We start from the raw sequence: 16,714 nt of genomic DNA, 5'->3' as shown, positions 1-16,714 counted from the left end.
TGCAGGGAACCTCCTGGATCCCAGGAAAGGAAGTCACACTTACTCATCTAAACTTCATCTGACCAGTTTTGTCTACTATTCCAACCTCTTAAAAATTACTAGTACTTCAGTAACTTAAGAATCTAACTGGGCACCTGGGTGGCTCAGTGGGTTAAGTGTCTGCCTTCAGCTCAGGTCGTGATCCCGGGGTCCTGAGGTCAAGTCCCACGTCGGGCTCCCTGCTCGGCAGGGAGTCTGCTTCTCCTGCCCCTCCACCCTGGTTGTGCTCTCTCTTTCAAATAAATAAATAAAATCTTTAAAAAAAAAATCTAACGGCGCACAGGACACGGTACTAGGCTTTGGGTCAAATGCTTGATTCATCCAGGAAACTGACCCATGGGGCTCAGAGGCTGGCTCAGATTTTTCAGGAGAAACTGTAGACCTTCAAAGTATACGCACATCCTGGCTTGCAACTCATAGTCTCTTGTCCTGGAGGGAAAAGGGATAGTTGACGAGAAGTCTCCAGAAGATCTATTTCACCTCTCCTCCAGGTGAACCTTGGTAGGTTAAATGTTTTTCTGGGTGGGACTTCTCTATCTTGAAAGAGAACGATGCTCAGTCTATACCTTTTGCGCTTCTTGTTTCTTCTTCACCAATAATATGTCAGTCAGTTGCTTGTCAGAGACCTTCAGCTGCCGACAGGTTCTCATTACCTGACTAAGATAAACCGCCAAGAGATGCTTGCACTGGAACACAAAACACAAACCCGTTAGAGATGGGCAGGGCTGAAGCTGACCAAGACCTCTTGCTACATTTACTAGGAAAGGAGTGGGGCGCACACGTTATGGACTCACTGCCTAAAAACCGCAGTTGAAGATGACACGATGTATTCTTTCTAGAAATCCGAGGGGATGAAGAAAGTTTTACTTTGCCTGTTTTGGGAAGCCATTTAGACCCAGCTGACACAGGGTTTATAACCCACCGTGCAAACCAAGACAGGCCCCTCATTTTCGTCTTCAGCTCTGCTTTCCTCCAGCCTTCAGAACACCCTTCACAGCGATGGCGGACATTCCTTGACCTACCATGTTGCTCAGTGCTTCTCACAGATGATCTCACTGAAATCTGTCAGCTACCCCACGAGGACAGGTCTTGTCCCCATTTTACCCACGCGCTGAGTCTGCGGGCTGCTCCCTTAACCACCGTGCTGTCCCACGGGTGGGTTGCAGAACCCTCCCATAGAGGCCCGTACACACCTCTGGGGACATGCTGGACCTTCTGTCCCAGAACATGCTCAGCTTTAGATACTGAAGGGGCCCGAAGTTTAATCCTGTCATTTCACAGGTAAAACACACTCATGACACGTCAGCTGTGAAGGTGGTCTTTTAACAACGAGATATCCAACCAGCCACCCCCGTTCCCAAGATGTTTACCAAGTTAACAGTATGAGAGGAAGAATGGAGCGGGTACTGTAATTTTCCTTGGCAAGTCTTATAAAATAGCTACCTGCTCTCGGGTGGGTAGTGCTTTCTCGTCTGAAATAAGGAGTTATGGGAGTATGGCTTGCTCCTGCTTGATGCTCTGGGCACCCGTGAAATGGGCAAAAGTCTCCCTGTGCTCTCCTGCCCCACGTTCAAGGCTGGCATGGCTAATGCCAGGCTGTCTTACGGGCAGTGGGAAGAAACACCTCATAGCTGGAGTTAGGGGATCCGCAAAGTTGCCAACAATCAGTTTAGCTCATATTTTTATTGGGCCCTCTAATTCCCCAGAGCCAACTCGAAAAATCATTTCGAGATTACTTTGTTGCCCTCCATAAGGCTTCATCAGTGACCTTTTAAATAAAATAAAAAATAAATAAAAAATCGGGTAATGGATATAGATCTAAAAATGACACTGCATTTTGGGAGGGTAAACCCAAAAGAGATGACTAACTGCAATCAAGGACAGTAAACTATTTGTTTCGACATACAGTAAAAATTCCCATTTTGTATAATGCTTACGCCACGCGGTAAGGGCCAAGAATTTGCTAATCTGACTGGAGTGGGAAGAGCCTCCCTTGTCCTCACCAGGAGGCTGTCACTCTTCCGCAGCACCGAGAAGGCAAAGGCAGGACAGGAACAGTAATGACAAGAAGCCAGGCATGTGTATGTTTTACCAGAACTTCCCAGTACCTAGAAAGAAAAGGAGAGATGAGATCAGACTTCGAAAGGCGTGCTGGAAAACAGCCTCCTTCCCTTGAATTTATCCATCCGAGGATTCAGGGTTGCCCTGCAAATCGCACTGGGAAGAACTGCAGTAACATGTGACCCAAAAGTGCAGACTCTCCCCTCCTCCTCGGGGCTCTGTCCTCGAGGGCTTCATTCAAGGAAACTGGACTTTCAGACTAGCTAAACCATCCTCCCCCTAGCAATTTAGAGAGCCCACTCCATGGGCTGCCTAGAAAGAGGTGGAGGGGAAAGGTCTCCTCGGACACACTTATCGTGGGGTTTCTTAAACTTTGGTGTTTCACAATGGGTGTGTGCATTTCTAAAGCTTCCACCACACAAAGTGTGAACACAGGTAAAGAGTCAAGCAGTGAGGTAGGAAGACGGGTCTTCAGAAGAAGGAAAGGGCTCTTAAAAAACATTTGAGAGCAGGGAGAATAAATAAAGCAAAGAATCTTGCTGAGGGATGACTCAGCTGCACAGGGTGCAGGTCTCTGAATGAGGCACGCCTGGAGCTGCCTATTCATCCAGCAGGATGGAAGGAGGATATAGATACTTGAGGGGCTGGTTAAGAGGCCTAGTCCAGGAACAAATCGCCTTGTTGGTAGTTGGGGGACAAAAAGGAGACAGGCGTACAGGGAAATTCTGATGTGTCTGTGGCATGAATGGACAAACTTGTCGGAGAAATCACTTGTTGACGTCTCTTTACCGCCAAGCACCCCAAACCAAAAATGTCTGGGGCTTCATTCCTGGCTTTAATTTCCAAACGAGGAGTGTAAAATCAGTATCCAAGGAAGTAGAAACATCTTGAGGGGCATTTTACCATGACCTGCCACTTAGGAATTTGCCACAGGGCTTTCAAATTAGTTTCAGGCTCTGAGATGGCAACTGAAATGAAAAGGCCAGACTTAAAAAAAAAAAAAAAGTCAGCACTCCTGAGATTCTTCTGTCTTTCTCCCCAACAAAGAATGAAGCAACAGGGGCGCCTGGGTGGCTCAGTCTTAAGCGTCTGCCTTCGGCTCAGGTCATGATCCCAGGGTCCTGGGATCGAGCCCCGCATTGGGTTCCCTGCTCGGCGGCAAGCCTGCTTCTCCCTCTCCCACTCCCCCTGTTCGTGTTCCCTCTCTCGCTGTCTCTCTGTCAAATAAATAAAATCATAAAAAAAAAAAATGAAGCAACAGGGAAGGCCGCAACAAAAGAGCAGTGTTCCAGCATTGTGCTTGTTTGTCAAACTGACAACAGTCTGAAAGCACACGGTCTTCCACTTAATCCTGGGAAAAACCCAATACCCAGCAGTGACGTGAACGATTCTTGGGTCTCCAAACCATTACCAATGAATAAAACGTTAAGATTTCTTCCTTTCCTCTACCTCTTCTCTCTAGATTTAAATTTAAGCAGGCATAAGCCTCTGGAATTCTACACTGACTTGAATCGTTCTCCGGTTCCTTCTTTTTGTGGGTCCCCAATCCATGAGAAGACTCTGGACTACGCTGAATCAATGCCAGGTGACTTAGGGAGGGGGAAGAGTTTCTACAGAGGCTCCCTTGCCTGATCCTGTCAGGGGCTGGACAAGACTAAAAGTACAATGTTCAACCGCCTGAGGCAGTAAATACTGTCAAGAGATAGTAAATTGTGAATTTGCTTCTTCCTTATCCAGCCATCGGATGACTAATGAACCCAATAATCAGGCAAAAATCTGAGTTAGAAATGATTACCACTGGAAATTGACCTCAGGGATCCTCTAAGTCAGTGGCTTCAGCCTTCAGTGGAAAAATGACTCCCCCCCCCCCCGCCCCCCAGGAACTGCCCCCACTTCTCCCACTCACAGTCTGCAATGTTTATCCCCAGGAGAGAGCTTTTAAAAAAGAAACATCTGGGAAAGAGGAAACGCAGCCCCATGAGTAGACTCGGATGAGCCTCCCTCGGAGGAAGTCTGTGGTTCCGGTTGGGTACTAAGGAGAGTGACCCACCTGGATGGTCATCCACTCGCAAGCACAGTTTTATTTTATGGTTGCTGCCAGCCTCCCAGGAGCTGTCCCAGTGCTCAACTGTATTATTTATTGCCTGTGCTCGGTGCCTCTGAAAGAAGATTATACATTCCTGCCCTATTAACTACTGGCTGGCTATGTGAGCTGCTTTAGCCAGGAAAATGTGAGTAGCCGAGCAGAAACATTACAAATCGGTACAGACCACATCCTCTTTTCTCTCTGCTGTGAGATCCACAATATTCCAGAGAAAGGCTGCTACGCCAGCTGGGATCCCTGAATGAAGATGTCCTGGAGTAGAGTGGTAATCGACTCTGGATGGATGTGAAGCATGAATGAGACATAAAACTCTGTAAGTCTTTGACATTCGGGGGTCATTGCTGCCACAGCATGGCTTAGCCTCTCCTGACTGATGCATCCCTCTTTCTAGGTGAACCCAGAAAGTTTACAGAAAAGCGACTCGGGTGACGACAGCACAGTGATGACTTTGGAGTAATCACCACTGTCCCTGGAAGACAGTAACAGTATCAGAAGGCTGACCTATGGAAAGATGACCAGTGGAGTATCAGACAGTGTCTGACTCAACTTTTACCATCTCAGAGAACCTCTGACTTAAGCCAAATTTGGACTACAGTGGTATACAGTGAGACCAGTAAGGTTAATCTGAGGGTGTATGTAAGATTTCTACAGCCTCATTTAATTCAAAGTCCAAGTTGGAAGTCACAGTACTAGGAAGTTTGCATTTTTATGACGAATAAAGCAATGTAATATAATACAGGATGGGAATCATGAAAGTTAAACAAGTGGCAATCTTGGGAGAAACAAAAAGTCAACAAGAATTGAAATATTTCAAACAAAATCTTTTAAGATTTTAACTAATGACTAGATCTTAGAATTGGAGGGCAGTTTGAAGTCTGTTCGTACATGTCAAGTGTCATGCTAACACTGGAATGGAGACAAAAAATCTGAAACTAAAAGATGTGGGAAAAACTCAAAGGCCCGTCTTGTTCCGGGTATTTTAGCTACATAGAAACGCCAAATAAAAACACTAAGAAGTAAAATGGAAACACCTCGTCAGGTACAACATCATTTAATAGCTTTGATTATTAATCTGTAAGTGTGCCCTGACAAAATTCTAATAGGTAGCTTCTTTTAAGTAAATACAATAGTAGGCTTTGCTCCCTCACTAGAAATTAATTGACATGGTCTCAGCTCTGAGATGTTCATCATAAATAAACCAGAATTCAAATGCTGAAAAACTTCCCCCTTCCTGGTCTTCAGCAAGACCTAGATTACATACTAGAGCTGATGGCTTCTTTACTCCTTCCAAGACAGATACACACATACACACATTTTTTAAGGAAATCTTACTATTTTTTAGGATTTTATTTTCAAGTAATCTCTACATCCAACTTGGGCCTCGAGATCAGGAGTCATGCCCTCTACCGACTGAGCCATCCAGGTGTCCCCAGACTCAAAATTTTGGGAGAACATTGCCAGTATTTTTATTTCATTCACAAGATTCCCCTCCCTCAATCCCATGGCACTTACCCTTGTCTCATATAGCTACATTAGGGTGCGGGGGAGTGGGAATGGGTTGCAGTGTGGCCCACTGTTTATAGAGAGGCAGTGTGGGACAGGAGTTAGAAATCCTAACTGCCAGATGTGAGTTTACGTTTCTGCATCTCAGTTTCCTGCAAGATAAATACCTGGTTGGGCTTTTGTGGGAATTATCAACACACGGAAATTTGAATCTTTCAGAGTCTGATAAGAGGCTATTACTTTACAGATCTACGTATCTTAAATTCTAGAAGGCAAAACTAAAGTCCAAGTAGACAACCTGCCTTCAGCATAGTCTGACCCTTAACAAATACTTCCTGACAACAGTTTTGAAAGATCACTTCTGATGGATGAATCTGAGCTTGCAGAAGGACCTCAAAATGCATTTTGGCTTTTGTTTGTAGGCAAGAGATAATGAACAAGGTGAAAGTGTCAACACAGTTTTGGGGGGGAAAGTGCTTGTTATCAAACACAGGGAAGCAAAAATCAACTATACGCCATTAGACTTGAGAAAACAGCCTCTCCACATCATTGCTGGTTCTATACATTGCTACTAGGTAGGGTTAAGAGGTCTTATTGGACTTATTTTAATTACTAACACACTGATTTTATGAAGTTGGGTCATTTACTTTTCAGTAGCCCAGGAAATATTGGGACTCACGAAAACATTTTGTCCTAAGGGGGTTCCTTGTTGAGATCATCCCCACCTCTAGATTTCTACCTGGTAAACACGCCTCCCACTGGGCGATGAGATTAAGGTGATGGACTGTCGGTCCACGAGGTCCAAGGCCTGGATGGCGGATGAGCCGAAGATGAACTTCAGCCTGGGAAACAGAGAGGCTTCAGATCAGACTGCCTGCTTTCAGTCACCTCAGGAACTTAACCCAGAGGATCACCACTGGCACTTTTTTTAAAAATTCATTTTAATTTGGAAAAAAAGATAATATAGCAAAACCCCATGTAATCAACTCCCCCCCCCCCCGCCAGAATGTTAACATGTTTCCAGAAAAAGCCCTCTTTACATATCATAGTGCTTCCTGTTCTTCCCAACTTCCTTTCATCCCTGAGGCAACTGCATGCATTTGGTCTCCTTCCTGTTAATGTTTTTATATTAGACAAAGTACACTGAACATGTATACACAGCACACACGCATACACACGCATATACATACATACATCTGCTCTTGTTTCCTAAGTTTTAGAACCTAAAAAGATACATTGTAGGTTTTTTTGGCAACTTGGTTTTTTCTATTTAATGTGCTTTTGAAAATGATGCATGTTGATATATGTATTTTTTAATTTATTTTTTGACTAACATTTTATTACATACATACATAAGATGTACATACATTTTATTTTTTAGGTACCCTGATAGGTGGTCTGATTGTCTCTATTTTACATTATAAAGAATACTCACTTATCCCCGTACGTGTCCCTTAATGCACATGAGAATTCTTCCTGGTTACATACGTAGAATTGCTGAGCCTTAGGATGTGTACATTTTTCAACTTTAATAGGCATTGTTAATAGCCTTCCACAGTGGAAACCACAGTCCCACCAGCACTGTATGAGAGTTCTGTTTTCCCCATATCCTAACCAATACCAATATTATCAGAGATTTTCATGTTTACCACCTAACGGGTACTTATTTGTACTTTCTGTATTAGTAATAAAGGCTATCCACCTTTAAATGATAGATCAGAAAAAAATCTGGTATATGGGAAAATTCTTATGATAAGTGAGAAAGGCTGGGCACATAATTAGGTATTTAGAAACTCTCAATCATGTTAAAAAATTTTTAAGAAAACCCACAATATCTCAAGATAAAATATTTAATTAAAAAAAAAAAAGAAGGCAATAAACCAAACTGTAACAGTGATTATCACTGGGTGGTATGATTGTTGATGCTTTTCATGTTTTCTCTTTTTTCCAAGAACATTTTTTTTTAAAGATTTTATTTATTTATTTATTTATTTATTTGAGAGAGCATGAGTAGAGGCAGAGGGAGAAGCAGACTCCCCAGTGAGCAGGGAGCCAGGACCCTGAGATCAAGGCCCCAAGCTGAAGGCAGACGCTTAGCTGACTGAGCCACCCAGGCGCGCCCCACTAGAACAATGTTAAACAAAAGTGGCAAATAGGACAACACAAGAATACCTTGTACTGTCAAGAATGGTATTGGCTTTGGACAGATTTTTAACAATCATGTCAAGAAAACACTGTTCTTAGTTTAGTAAGAGTATTTTTAAAAACCAAGAGCTGTTGAAAGGATCTGGCTTTTAAAACACATTAATGGTTGAGGTGCCTGGGTGGCTCAGTCGGTTAAGCATCCAACTCCTGGTTTTGGCTCAGGTCATGATCTCAGGGTGGTGGGATCCAGTCCTGTGTCAGGCTCTACACCCAGTATGGAGTCTACTTGGGATTCTCTCTTTCCCTCTCTCTCTGCCCCTCCCCCAGCTCTCTAAATAAATAAAATCTTTAAAAAAGATACATTAATGGTTAAAAAAAAAAAAACCCGATTACAACAGGATATATACTTACGATGACAGATGCTCATCAGGAACTGTAAAACACAAATGGGAAGAAAGTTAATCATGTTAAACCAGTGGCCATAGACAAAATCTTTTTTTAAAGATTTTTGCCATAGACAAAATCTTTAGAAGACTTTAACCAAGAAGATTTTTGTGTAAGATGGTAAATTAAGTCTATGCATCTGATTTTACTCCTTCCAAATACTCCACTAAACAATAATAAAAGGATTATTTTAAAAAGCATAAATTCCCCAGGATGAAAGGACAGGGAGAAACAACAGCTAAGATACACTGGAAAATAATTTACAAGACCTGAGGAAACTGAATCCTAAGCTAGCAATGGAGAGAGCCAAGCAATAACCTCATTTGTACTCCAAAATCCAGTACCCTCTTACCCCTACAACCCTCAGAAACTGATGGCACCAGATTGCTTTGGAGATGGGGATGAAGCAGGGGGGGTTAAAATAATAGAGTCTTTTTTTTTTTTTAACATTTTATTTATTTATTTGCGAGAGAGAGAATGAGAGACAGAGAGCACGAGAGGGAAGAGGGTCAGAGGGAGAAGCAGACTCCCTGCTGAGCAGGGAGCCCGATGTGGGACTCGATCCCGGGACTCCAGGATCATGACCTGAGCCGAAGGCAGTCGCTTAACCAACTGAGCCACCCAGGCGCCCAATAATAGAGTCTTTTAAAGTAAGTTTAAGGAGATAGATGGTAGTGGAATAAGGCTTCCGAATGTCTGAAGAAATACTATTTCCAACGTATAATTCACTACCTAGCCAAGCTATCATTTAACGGTGAGGTTAGAAAAAACTTTTTAGACATGTAAAGCTTCAAAAAGTATACCTCATATACTCTTCTTCAGGAAGCTACTGGAGAATGTGCTCTATAAAATAAGATAGTAAACCCAGAAAAAGGAAATTATAGATAAACATACCGCTCAACACAGGCAAAGGGAATTCCTAAGATAATAATGGTGAAGGAAGATCTCAGGAAATAGCTAGGAGAGCAGTGAGTCCGTATTAGAGCAAGTCTAGGCTCTAGGAGAGATTTCCACGGAAGAATGAAACTGAGACAACATCTCACTCATCTGAACATATGGAGTAGAGATTTAGAACACTGGTGAAGAGTTTGAGGTTGAATTAGGGATACATACATAGAAAACTAAAAAAACACAACCACAACAGTTGTAATTCCAGGGAAAACAAAAAGTTATGCAGGAGAGGAGAAGCAACCACAGCTTCCTACGTGGCCCAGCTGTGATGAGATATCACATCATCACACAAGTGTAAACTCAGAATCTTGATCTAAAAATATTATCACTGAAGCACAGAGATCAGGAATAGTGCATTACTATGTAGAACACATATTTTAAAATAGCAGGAAACGGTTCTGCTGGAAATAAACACGAATCAATGGCAGTGGTCACAGTATATGGATTAATTCAGACAGAGCCCACTTTTGGCAACCAGTGTTTGAGCGAACAGATTTTTTTTTCCCCCCCATCCTTTTGGGGATCCCAACATATTTGAATACCTGCCTGGCCTAATCTTTTAAACATACCTACCATGCTTACGTCAGTATGGATAAATACAGTAACTCAAGATAAACCCTTTCAAAGTGCAGTCCTTTTAAAACAAAAGCCGTCCAAGTGAAAAAGCAGCGGCAGTTTTGAGCTGTGCACTGCTATTAAGAGGCCGTTTTTTACACTGGTTGAGTAGTTCCAATTGGTCAATGCATTCTGATTAGAACTATCATCTTTAATGCCCTGAGCACATCTTGAGATCACCTGGGTGATTTCTGGTAAACACAGTCACAGAGCATCCTCTGCTGGTCAGAGAAGTAACAGTTACTTTCACGATATCCCTATTTACTCCAGTCACTGCGTATGCATTTGGTTTTCGGGTTCCAAAATATTTATCTGATGCACACAGCGTGCACGAGGATTAATGTTAGAGTTAGGATTTTGAGGGGGAAGAAAAAGACCGCAAGCAAGCTTAATAATAATTAAGAACTTCACCTCCCCGTACGTGCGCGCAAGCTCCCGTGCCTTCTGCCCTCCTGGCCCAGGTCCCTTCTCAGGGGTTTCGTGGCAGCGCCCAGCACTTCTGTCCCTGCTGCCCCGCCGGCCTGCAGGGAACCACCGCGCTGCTCCCTAAACAAATCGGGCTTCCCTTTTCCTTCTTTTCTTTTCTTTCCTTTTTTTTTTTTTTTTTCTTAAGAACGGGGGTTTGGGAATAGAACCACAGGGGATAAAAGCTTGGAGAAGCCAGGACGAAGAGCGCGGGGGCAGCGCCCCCAACCCGGCGCCCCTCAGGCTCCGCCTCTCGCCTCCCTGCCCGGCCGGGCCAGGTCCACCGCCCACAGCGCAGCTACGCACGCCCTCCGGCCCGTACTTCGCGCGTTCTCCTGCACCGCCGCGGCCATCTCGCTCAGGAGCTCCTCGACGACAGCGGGCAACGTGACTCCGGGCAAGGCGAAGGCCATGGCGTCCCAGGCCTTCAGCCTCCCCCGAAAGCCCCGCAGGTGCGACGCTCCGACGGCTCTAGGGAGAATTCCCGCGGCCGGCCGGGGGCGGGGCGAGGCGAAGTGACGTCGGCGCGCGTCACGCGCATGCGGGCGGCCACGACGACGCCTCCTCCCACCTCGCGGCCCGACCAATCCGGTGGGCGCTCGGCGCTGGGGGCGGGGCGTCCTGGGACCCGGCCGGGCCTGCAGTGCGCCGAGGACGCCGCGCGAGCATGTACCGGCTCCTGAGCCCGAGCCTGGGCCGAGGCCTTCTGCGGGCCGCGGGGCGGCGGTGCCGGGCCTGCTCGGTGCGCCTGCTCCCGGGGCCGGCAGGAGGCCGGGCGCCTGAGGTGGGGGTGCCGGCATCCCGAGTCGCGCCGCGCGGCGGAGGCCCGGGCCTGCTGCCGCTGCTGGCAGGTGAGGGGCGCGGGCCGGGCGGGGCCGGCCGGGCGGGGAGCGGGGCGCGGGCCGGGCCCGGTGACCTCAGAGCCCCTTCCCGCAGCGCTCGCCTGGTTCTCGAGGCCCGCTGCGGCAGAGGAGCAGGAGGAGGAGCGGCAGGGAGCGGGCGGGGCCGCCGCCGAGGGCGCGGCGGACGAGGCCGAGGCCGAGATCATCCAGCTGCTGAAGCGAGCCAAGGTGAGGCGGCCTTTTCGATCGAGGCCTGGTCGTTGGCCCCGGGGGTGCGCAGTGCTCGCTCCAGTTTCCCGAAGACTGGACCGGGGCTCCGGGGGTAGAATTGCCCGGAATTCGATGGGTCATGGTGGGGGGTGGGGGGGGGGCGGTGTTGGCATCCATCCAGGCTTGTCAGACTCCAGAGCCTGCAGTCAAACCGCTGCAGTCCCCAGTGCAGATGGAGGTGGCACCACGGGCATCGCTCTTTCATCCAAGCAAAATTAGCGGAAATGTAGTTGTTTTTATCAGGGAGCCAGCCACGCCGAAGGGGCTGGCATCGAGAATTGGGCACGTATGGAGCGCCCAGAAAATGCACTTGAGTGTTGGTTCTGTTCTTTCTAAAGTCTTCCTTTTCTGCACAGTCTTTTCTGTTTTGTCCTCCTCAGGTTATCTCGTCCCTGCCATTGGGCTCGCTACCGCCTCGGGGCTCACGACATCCAGATTTATATTCTCGTGCTGCCGTGTGCCACTAACATGCCCTCCCCACTCTGAGGCCTCACCTGCCCCTCAGACCTGACTGTTGATCGCAGAGGCCTCCCCAGCACGTTCCTCCACCATCTTCTCTTTGCTACTGTCCACCCAGCTTTTCAGCCTGGCAACCTAGTCATTCTTAAAACCTGAGGGTACCTTACCACTGCCTCTCAGTACACTTCCAGCCCAGCAACAGCCCCTGTTGCCAGCAAATCCAAAATGTTTCTGAAATCTGCCCTTTTCTTTGTCCTCTGCTGTCCTCCTGGCCACATTGCCACAGCCTGCCGTCTGGTAGTCTTGCCTGCCCTGTTGCCCCACTCTTCATGTAGCAGCCTGAATTCATTTTTTTTTTTTTTAATGTAAATTGGGGGGTGCCTGGGTGGCTCAGTTGGTTAAGCCTCCGACTTGATTTCAGCTCAGGTCATGATCTCAGGATTGTGAGTTTGAGCCCCACTTCCGGCTCCCTGCTTGATGGGGAGTCTGCTTGAGGACCCCCCTCATGCACACTCTCTCTCTCTAAAAATAAATAAATCTTAAAAGAATATTTGAGTTAAAAAATGTAAATTAGATTGTATTCTCTTTGCCTAAAAACTTTGAGTGACTTCCCACTATATTTATTATAAAATCCAAACCCCTTACCATGGCCTGCAAGACCCTACATAACCTACACCACCCTGCCTTGCCCACCCATTTAGCAGTAATCCTCTGGCTCGCCGTCTCCCCTTCACATGACCTTCTTGAATGGTTCTTGAAGACTGTTCTCTTCGGCCTATAGGGCCTCTGTTCATCCCCTACTCTCTGGGTCATTATTCCCCATAATTCCTGGTTGACTCTTTCTCATCCTTCCTACCTCAGTTTAACTGTCACTTCCTCGGGAAGGGTTCTCTGATTCCCATTTAGAGGGGACCCCTTATTGTTCCTTCCCGTTACTTTTCTTCAATAGTTTATATCAGCTGTTTTTAAGCTTATTTGTCCTACAGGGTTATTTCCAGCCTGTAGGAAGGGAAGAAGAAGATGTAGGGCAAGCAGCTTCCTTATAAAATAGGATGCAAAAATTGCTTCCATTCCTGGTGTCTGTATCTGTTGGCCAGAACTTTGCCATGTGGCTGCACATAGCTGCAAGGGAAGCTGACCTCCTTGTCACCATTGTAGACATAAAGTCTGGTGCATAGTTGGAATTCAATAAATATTTGACAAATGAATGGATAGCTGTCTTCTGTGTTTTGGGATGTATGGCCATATCCCTTCAGTCTGGTAGCACATACATCTGCTTTCTTTACATTTCGTTCTCTATTCCTTTCTTTGTTTTCTCTTTTCAGTTGAGCATCATGAAAGATGAGCCAGAAGAGGCTGAGCTAATTTTACATGACGCTCTTCGTCTTGCCTATCAGAGTGATAACAGGAAGGCCATCACTTACACTTATGATTTGGTAACTCTTCTAACCAATCTGAGCCACTGATGATGAAGGGTGGATGCAAGAGAAGGGTTGTTCGCTCTCCTGATTTATGCTCCTGACTTTCAGGATGTTGTAAAGCTCTTTCGTTTTTGTTTTTACTACGTTTTCTTTTGGTTTCAATTTTTATTACCCTTGGGTACTAACATTTTATTACTCTTCACTTATATGAAGTCTAAATCTCACACCAAAAATAAATGTCATTAGTATTTGTTTTTTTCAGTGATGATTGGATCTAGATTTGGTTTGTCATCAGCAAAGATTGTGCAACTATTTACATACACTATTGCTGTGCTTTGATTTTAGCAAATTAAATACCTTTCTCTTTGAACTGTTTTTTTTTTTTTTTTTAGTTTAGAGTGTAAAAGTAAAAGAAGGTCATTAGCTTAAGGGTTTTGAAGTAAGTAGAATGCAGTGCTCTAAACTGAAAAACAATTTGTAATTTCCTTTCAGATGGCCAACTTAGCATTTATACGGGGTCAACTTGAAAATGTAAGTAAGTAAAACCACTTTGTGGTATTTTAAATTTGTGAAGGACTAGCTTCCAGAGAACTCTTATTAGTAAGGGTACAAGCTCAGCTGCTGTAACAAAGAGACCCCAAAATAGAGTGACTCAAACAAGAGGGTGTATTTCTTTTAATGCATTATTCCAGAGTTAGCTATGCACTGAAGAATGGTAGATACCCCTGTTCCATGAAGTGGTCCACAGGCCTGAGTTCCTTCTAAGATGTGTTCTCATCTGCATTGGTGAGCTAGCTCACTCCCAGCCTCCAGGAAGGATGCAGAGGAGGGAAAGGGCAGGCAGGCAGCTTCCTTATAAAATAGAATTTAAAAATTGTTCGCGTTCCTTCTGCCTGCATCCCTTGGCCAAAACCTCATCGTATGACCATACCGAAGTGCAAAGGAGGCTGATCTGTTAAAAACTGAGGAGATGTTGTAACTAAAAGGACAGGAGAGTGAATAATTAGGGGATAGTTTGCAGTCTCTGCCACAGTAGGTTTAGTTGAAGTTGGTTTCTACTCATTACAGAGTAGTTTTTAAGGTGCCCAGAAGAGGTGGGGTCCTGGTATTTTTGTCTGTTTTCCCATCACAAGGATATTTTGCTCTGTGTATATAGGGGTGTGTGTTGTGTTTTACAAGGGGATGATGCATCAGACTAGTACTTAGAATCCAAGGTCCCAAGTAAAAGAAAAATCTTTTCCTTATGCTTTTAGGCCGAAAAACTTTTTAAAGCAACAATGAGTTACCTGCTTGGAGGGGGCATGCAACAGGTAAGGACATTGCCTAGGATTGGGCCCTAGCTGGAGCAGTTTTCAAAATAGTTTTGCTTCCTGAAAACTCCGCTCAGTCCCCACCATGTGCTTTGGTGAAAAAAGGTGGATTATTTTTTTTTCCTCAGACCTGTATAACAACTACCAGTCTTCCCCTGGGGCAAAAGCATGGTTGCTGAGGGATCCAATTGCCTAATCCCTCCAGAAGGGTAAAGACTATGGCTTTTAGACCAAAGTCTCTCTAGATGTTGATCAGAAATAATCCATGAGGAAATTTAACATGTTGTGAATTATCTTCATTTCCTTTCTCCCAACAGGAAGACAATGCAATAATTGAAATCTCCCTAAAACTGGCCAGTATCTATGCTGCTCAAAATAGGTAAGTAGAGTCAGAATCCAGGTTTGGCAGAAGCCAGGGAGTTGGGCTGTGGGCAGAGAACTTTAACCCTAGGATGTTATGTAATTTTCATTTGGCTTCCAATCATCTGCGTCTCAAACCGGGGTCTCACTCACAGTGTTCCCCGCACCCCATCTTTGAGGTCTTGAGTCTTCTAGTTTTGCCCAGCTGTTTCCAGTAGCCTGCTGAGTGGGGCAGACAGCCCTCACCCCTCTGGCTGCCCTGAAGCTAATCAGCTTTTCTGTTCCTGTTTGAACTGGGAAGGGAAGTTACAGTTAGAACTAGTTTAGCTCTGCCTGGAAGAGGAGGGAGCAATGTAAAAGCCGTTGGGGTAGTATACTTTAAAAGAACCATTTTGGGATATAAGCATCAACAAACCAGGAAGGTAGATACGTAGTTGAGTGATGAAGGAGTTGGTATGGGAGTGTCTCAGTGGCTAGTCCAGTAGGCAGTGTTTTTAAAGCATGTAAAGGTGATCAGGTAGCGAGGTTTAAGAAGGGGAAATACCTCAGAGTAGAGGAGTGAGCGAGCTCTGGATAAGTAAGATAGGAAATTGGTGTTAATTTAAAAGTATTAGATGAGTCTGAAATCTTGTAAAGAAGAATCTTCCTGCTACACAGGAAAGGCTTTAGAAGATAAATCGGATGTGTGCAAATGGTCCCAGGAACACCGATAAGTGAGGCCTCGTGCCTTCCATTCTCTCTAGGTGGAGTTCAAAGAAGAAACACCTAGGATGTAAGCAAAGAACTCCTAGAGAGTTATATATGTTGGAGTGCGTTTAGGGAGGACCTAAGACTAACTTCTCCTTAGGTTTTTAGTTGCTGCAGTAGCTGGGTACCAGAGGTTTGGAATGACATCAAACCTAATGCTATAACGAGTGCTCATTGAGCCCAGGGTCCCTGGCACTGGTCCCAGCTCCTTCCTTATCAACAGAACCTGCTCGCTCCCTGCATTTGCTTGGACACTAGATGGGCTGGAACTTCTGCGGGCCTTTGATTTCAAGTCTTTTGAGGCACTTTGAGGTTGGCCCGTGCTGGGGAGCATTGCAGCTAGGATCAGTCTCTCTTGGAGGAGTCACAAACAGAACTGGAGGCCGATGGGCTATGAAGTGGGATAAAAAGAAGCCCGAAGCTAATCACAGTGGAGAGTAAGATGAATTCATGGTCTCGTACAAGTGAAAGTAGTAGCCCCTGATAAGTAGCCTGTTAGTTACTCTGTATGCTTGTCAAAAGTAGTTTTTTCGTGTAGTTTTATTAAGAGAAACATGAGACCAGAATATATATAACTAGGCTTGGGGCTTAGGAAGGCTAATATTAGCAAGGGAATTGTTTCTAGACATTTTGCTCTGACTAGAAACATCAAGTGGGCAGCCTCCTCCTGCTCCAAGTCCCGGCTGGATAGGGTCCCTCCTGCCAAAGTTTGGTCTGGAGAAGCTTCTGTTCTGGGAACAGAGTACAGCAGTGGGGTCATCTCTTCTCCCCGGCAAAGCACTAGAGGAGAAGGGGCGAGCTTGGTAGTGCCATTTCTGCTAAGAAACCAGAGCCACCACGGAAGACAAGAACCAGGGCTGAGCTTCTGGATGGAGAAGGAATTTCTGCTGTGTCCGTGCATGTCTTTCTAGAAACCAGCAGTTGACACTTTTTCTCTCCAGAGTCCGTCTGCCTGATGTTTGCATGTCCTCTCCAATT

General features: G+C 45.6%; 2 protein-coding genes across 2 annotated transcripts in view; one reads left to right on the top strand and one right to left on the bottom strand.

Moving 5' to 3' along the window:
- Window positions 1–243: 243 nt before the first annotated feature.
- Window positions 244–10,833, bottom strand: ZSWIM7 (zinc finger SWIM-type containing 7). The gene is made up of 5 exons (XM_034989681.1): window positions 10,650–10,833; window positions 8,264–8,285; window positions 6,447–6,549; window positions 2,043–2,147; window positions 244–725 (listed from the first exon to the last, which is right to left on the bottom strand). The coding sequence occupies exons 1-5, from the start codon at window positions 10,738–10,740 to the stop codon at window positions 600–602; spliced, it is 447 nt and encodes a 148-aa protein (XP_034845572.1). The 5' UTR covers window positions 10,741–10,833; the 3' UTR covers window positions 244–599.
- An 86-nt stretch (window positions 10,834–10,919) lies between these two features.
- Window positions 10,920–16,714, top strand: part of TTC19 (tetratricopeptide repeat domain 19) — a 31,719-nt gene continuing 25,924 nt past the window's right edge. Inside the window, exons 1-6 of the mRNA XM_034989680.1 lie at window positions 10,920–11,178; window positions 11,264–11,397; window positions 13,224–13,334; window positions 13,812–13,850; window positions 14,573–14,629; window positions 14,947–15,008. Coding sequence (XP_034845571.1) covers window positions 10,995–11,178; window positions 11,264–11,397; window positions 13,224–13,334; window positions 13,812–13,850; window positions 14,573–14,629; window positions 14,947–15,008 — 587 coding nt within the window. The 5' untranslated portion in view covers window positions 10,920–10,994. The remainder of the gene's footprint in view (window positions 11,179–11,263; window positions 11,398–13,223; window positions 13,335–13,811; window positions 13,851–14,572; window positions 14,630–14,946; window positions 15,009–16,714) is intronic.

Source organism: Mirounga leonina, unplaced genomic scaffold (genome assembly GCF_011800145.1).
Source record: "Mirounga leonina isolate KUSES-001 unplaced genomic scaffold, KU_Mleo_1.0 Mir_488, whole genome shotgun sequence".
Classification (NCBI taxonomy): domain Eukaryota; kingdom Metazoa; phylum Chordata; class Mammalia; order Carnivora; family Phocidae; genus Mirounga; species Mirounga leonina.
Note: the sequence above shows the minus strand (reverse complement) of the source record. Positions and strands in the feature narration are given on the sequence as shown.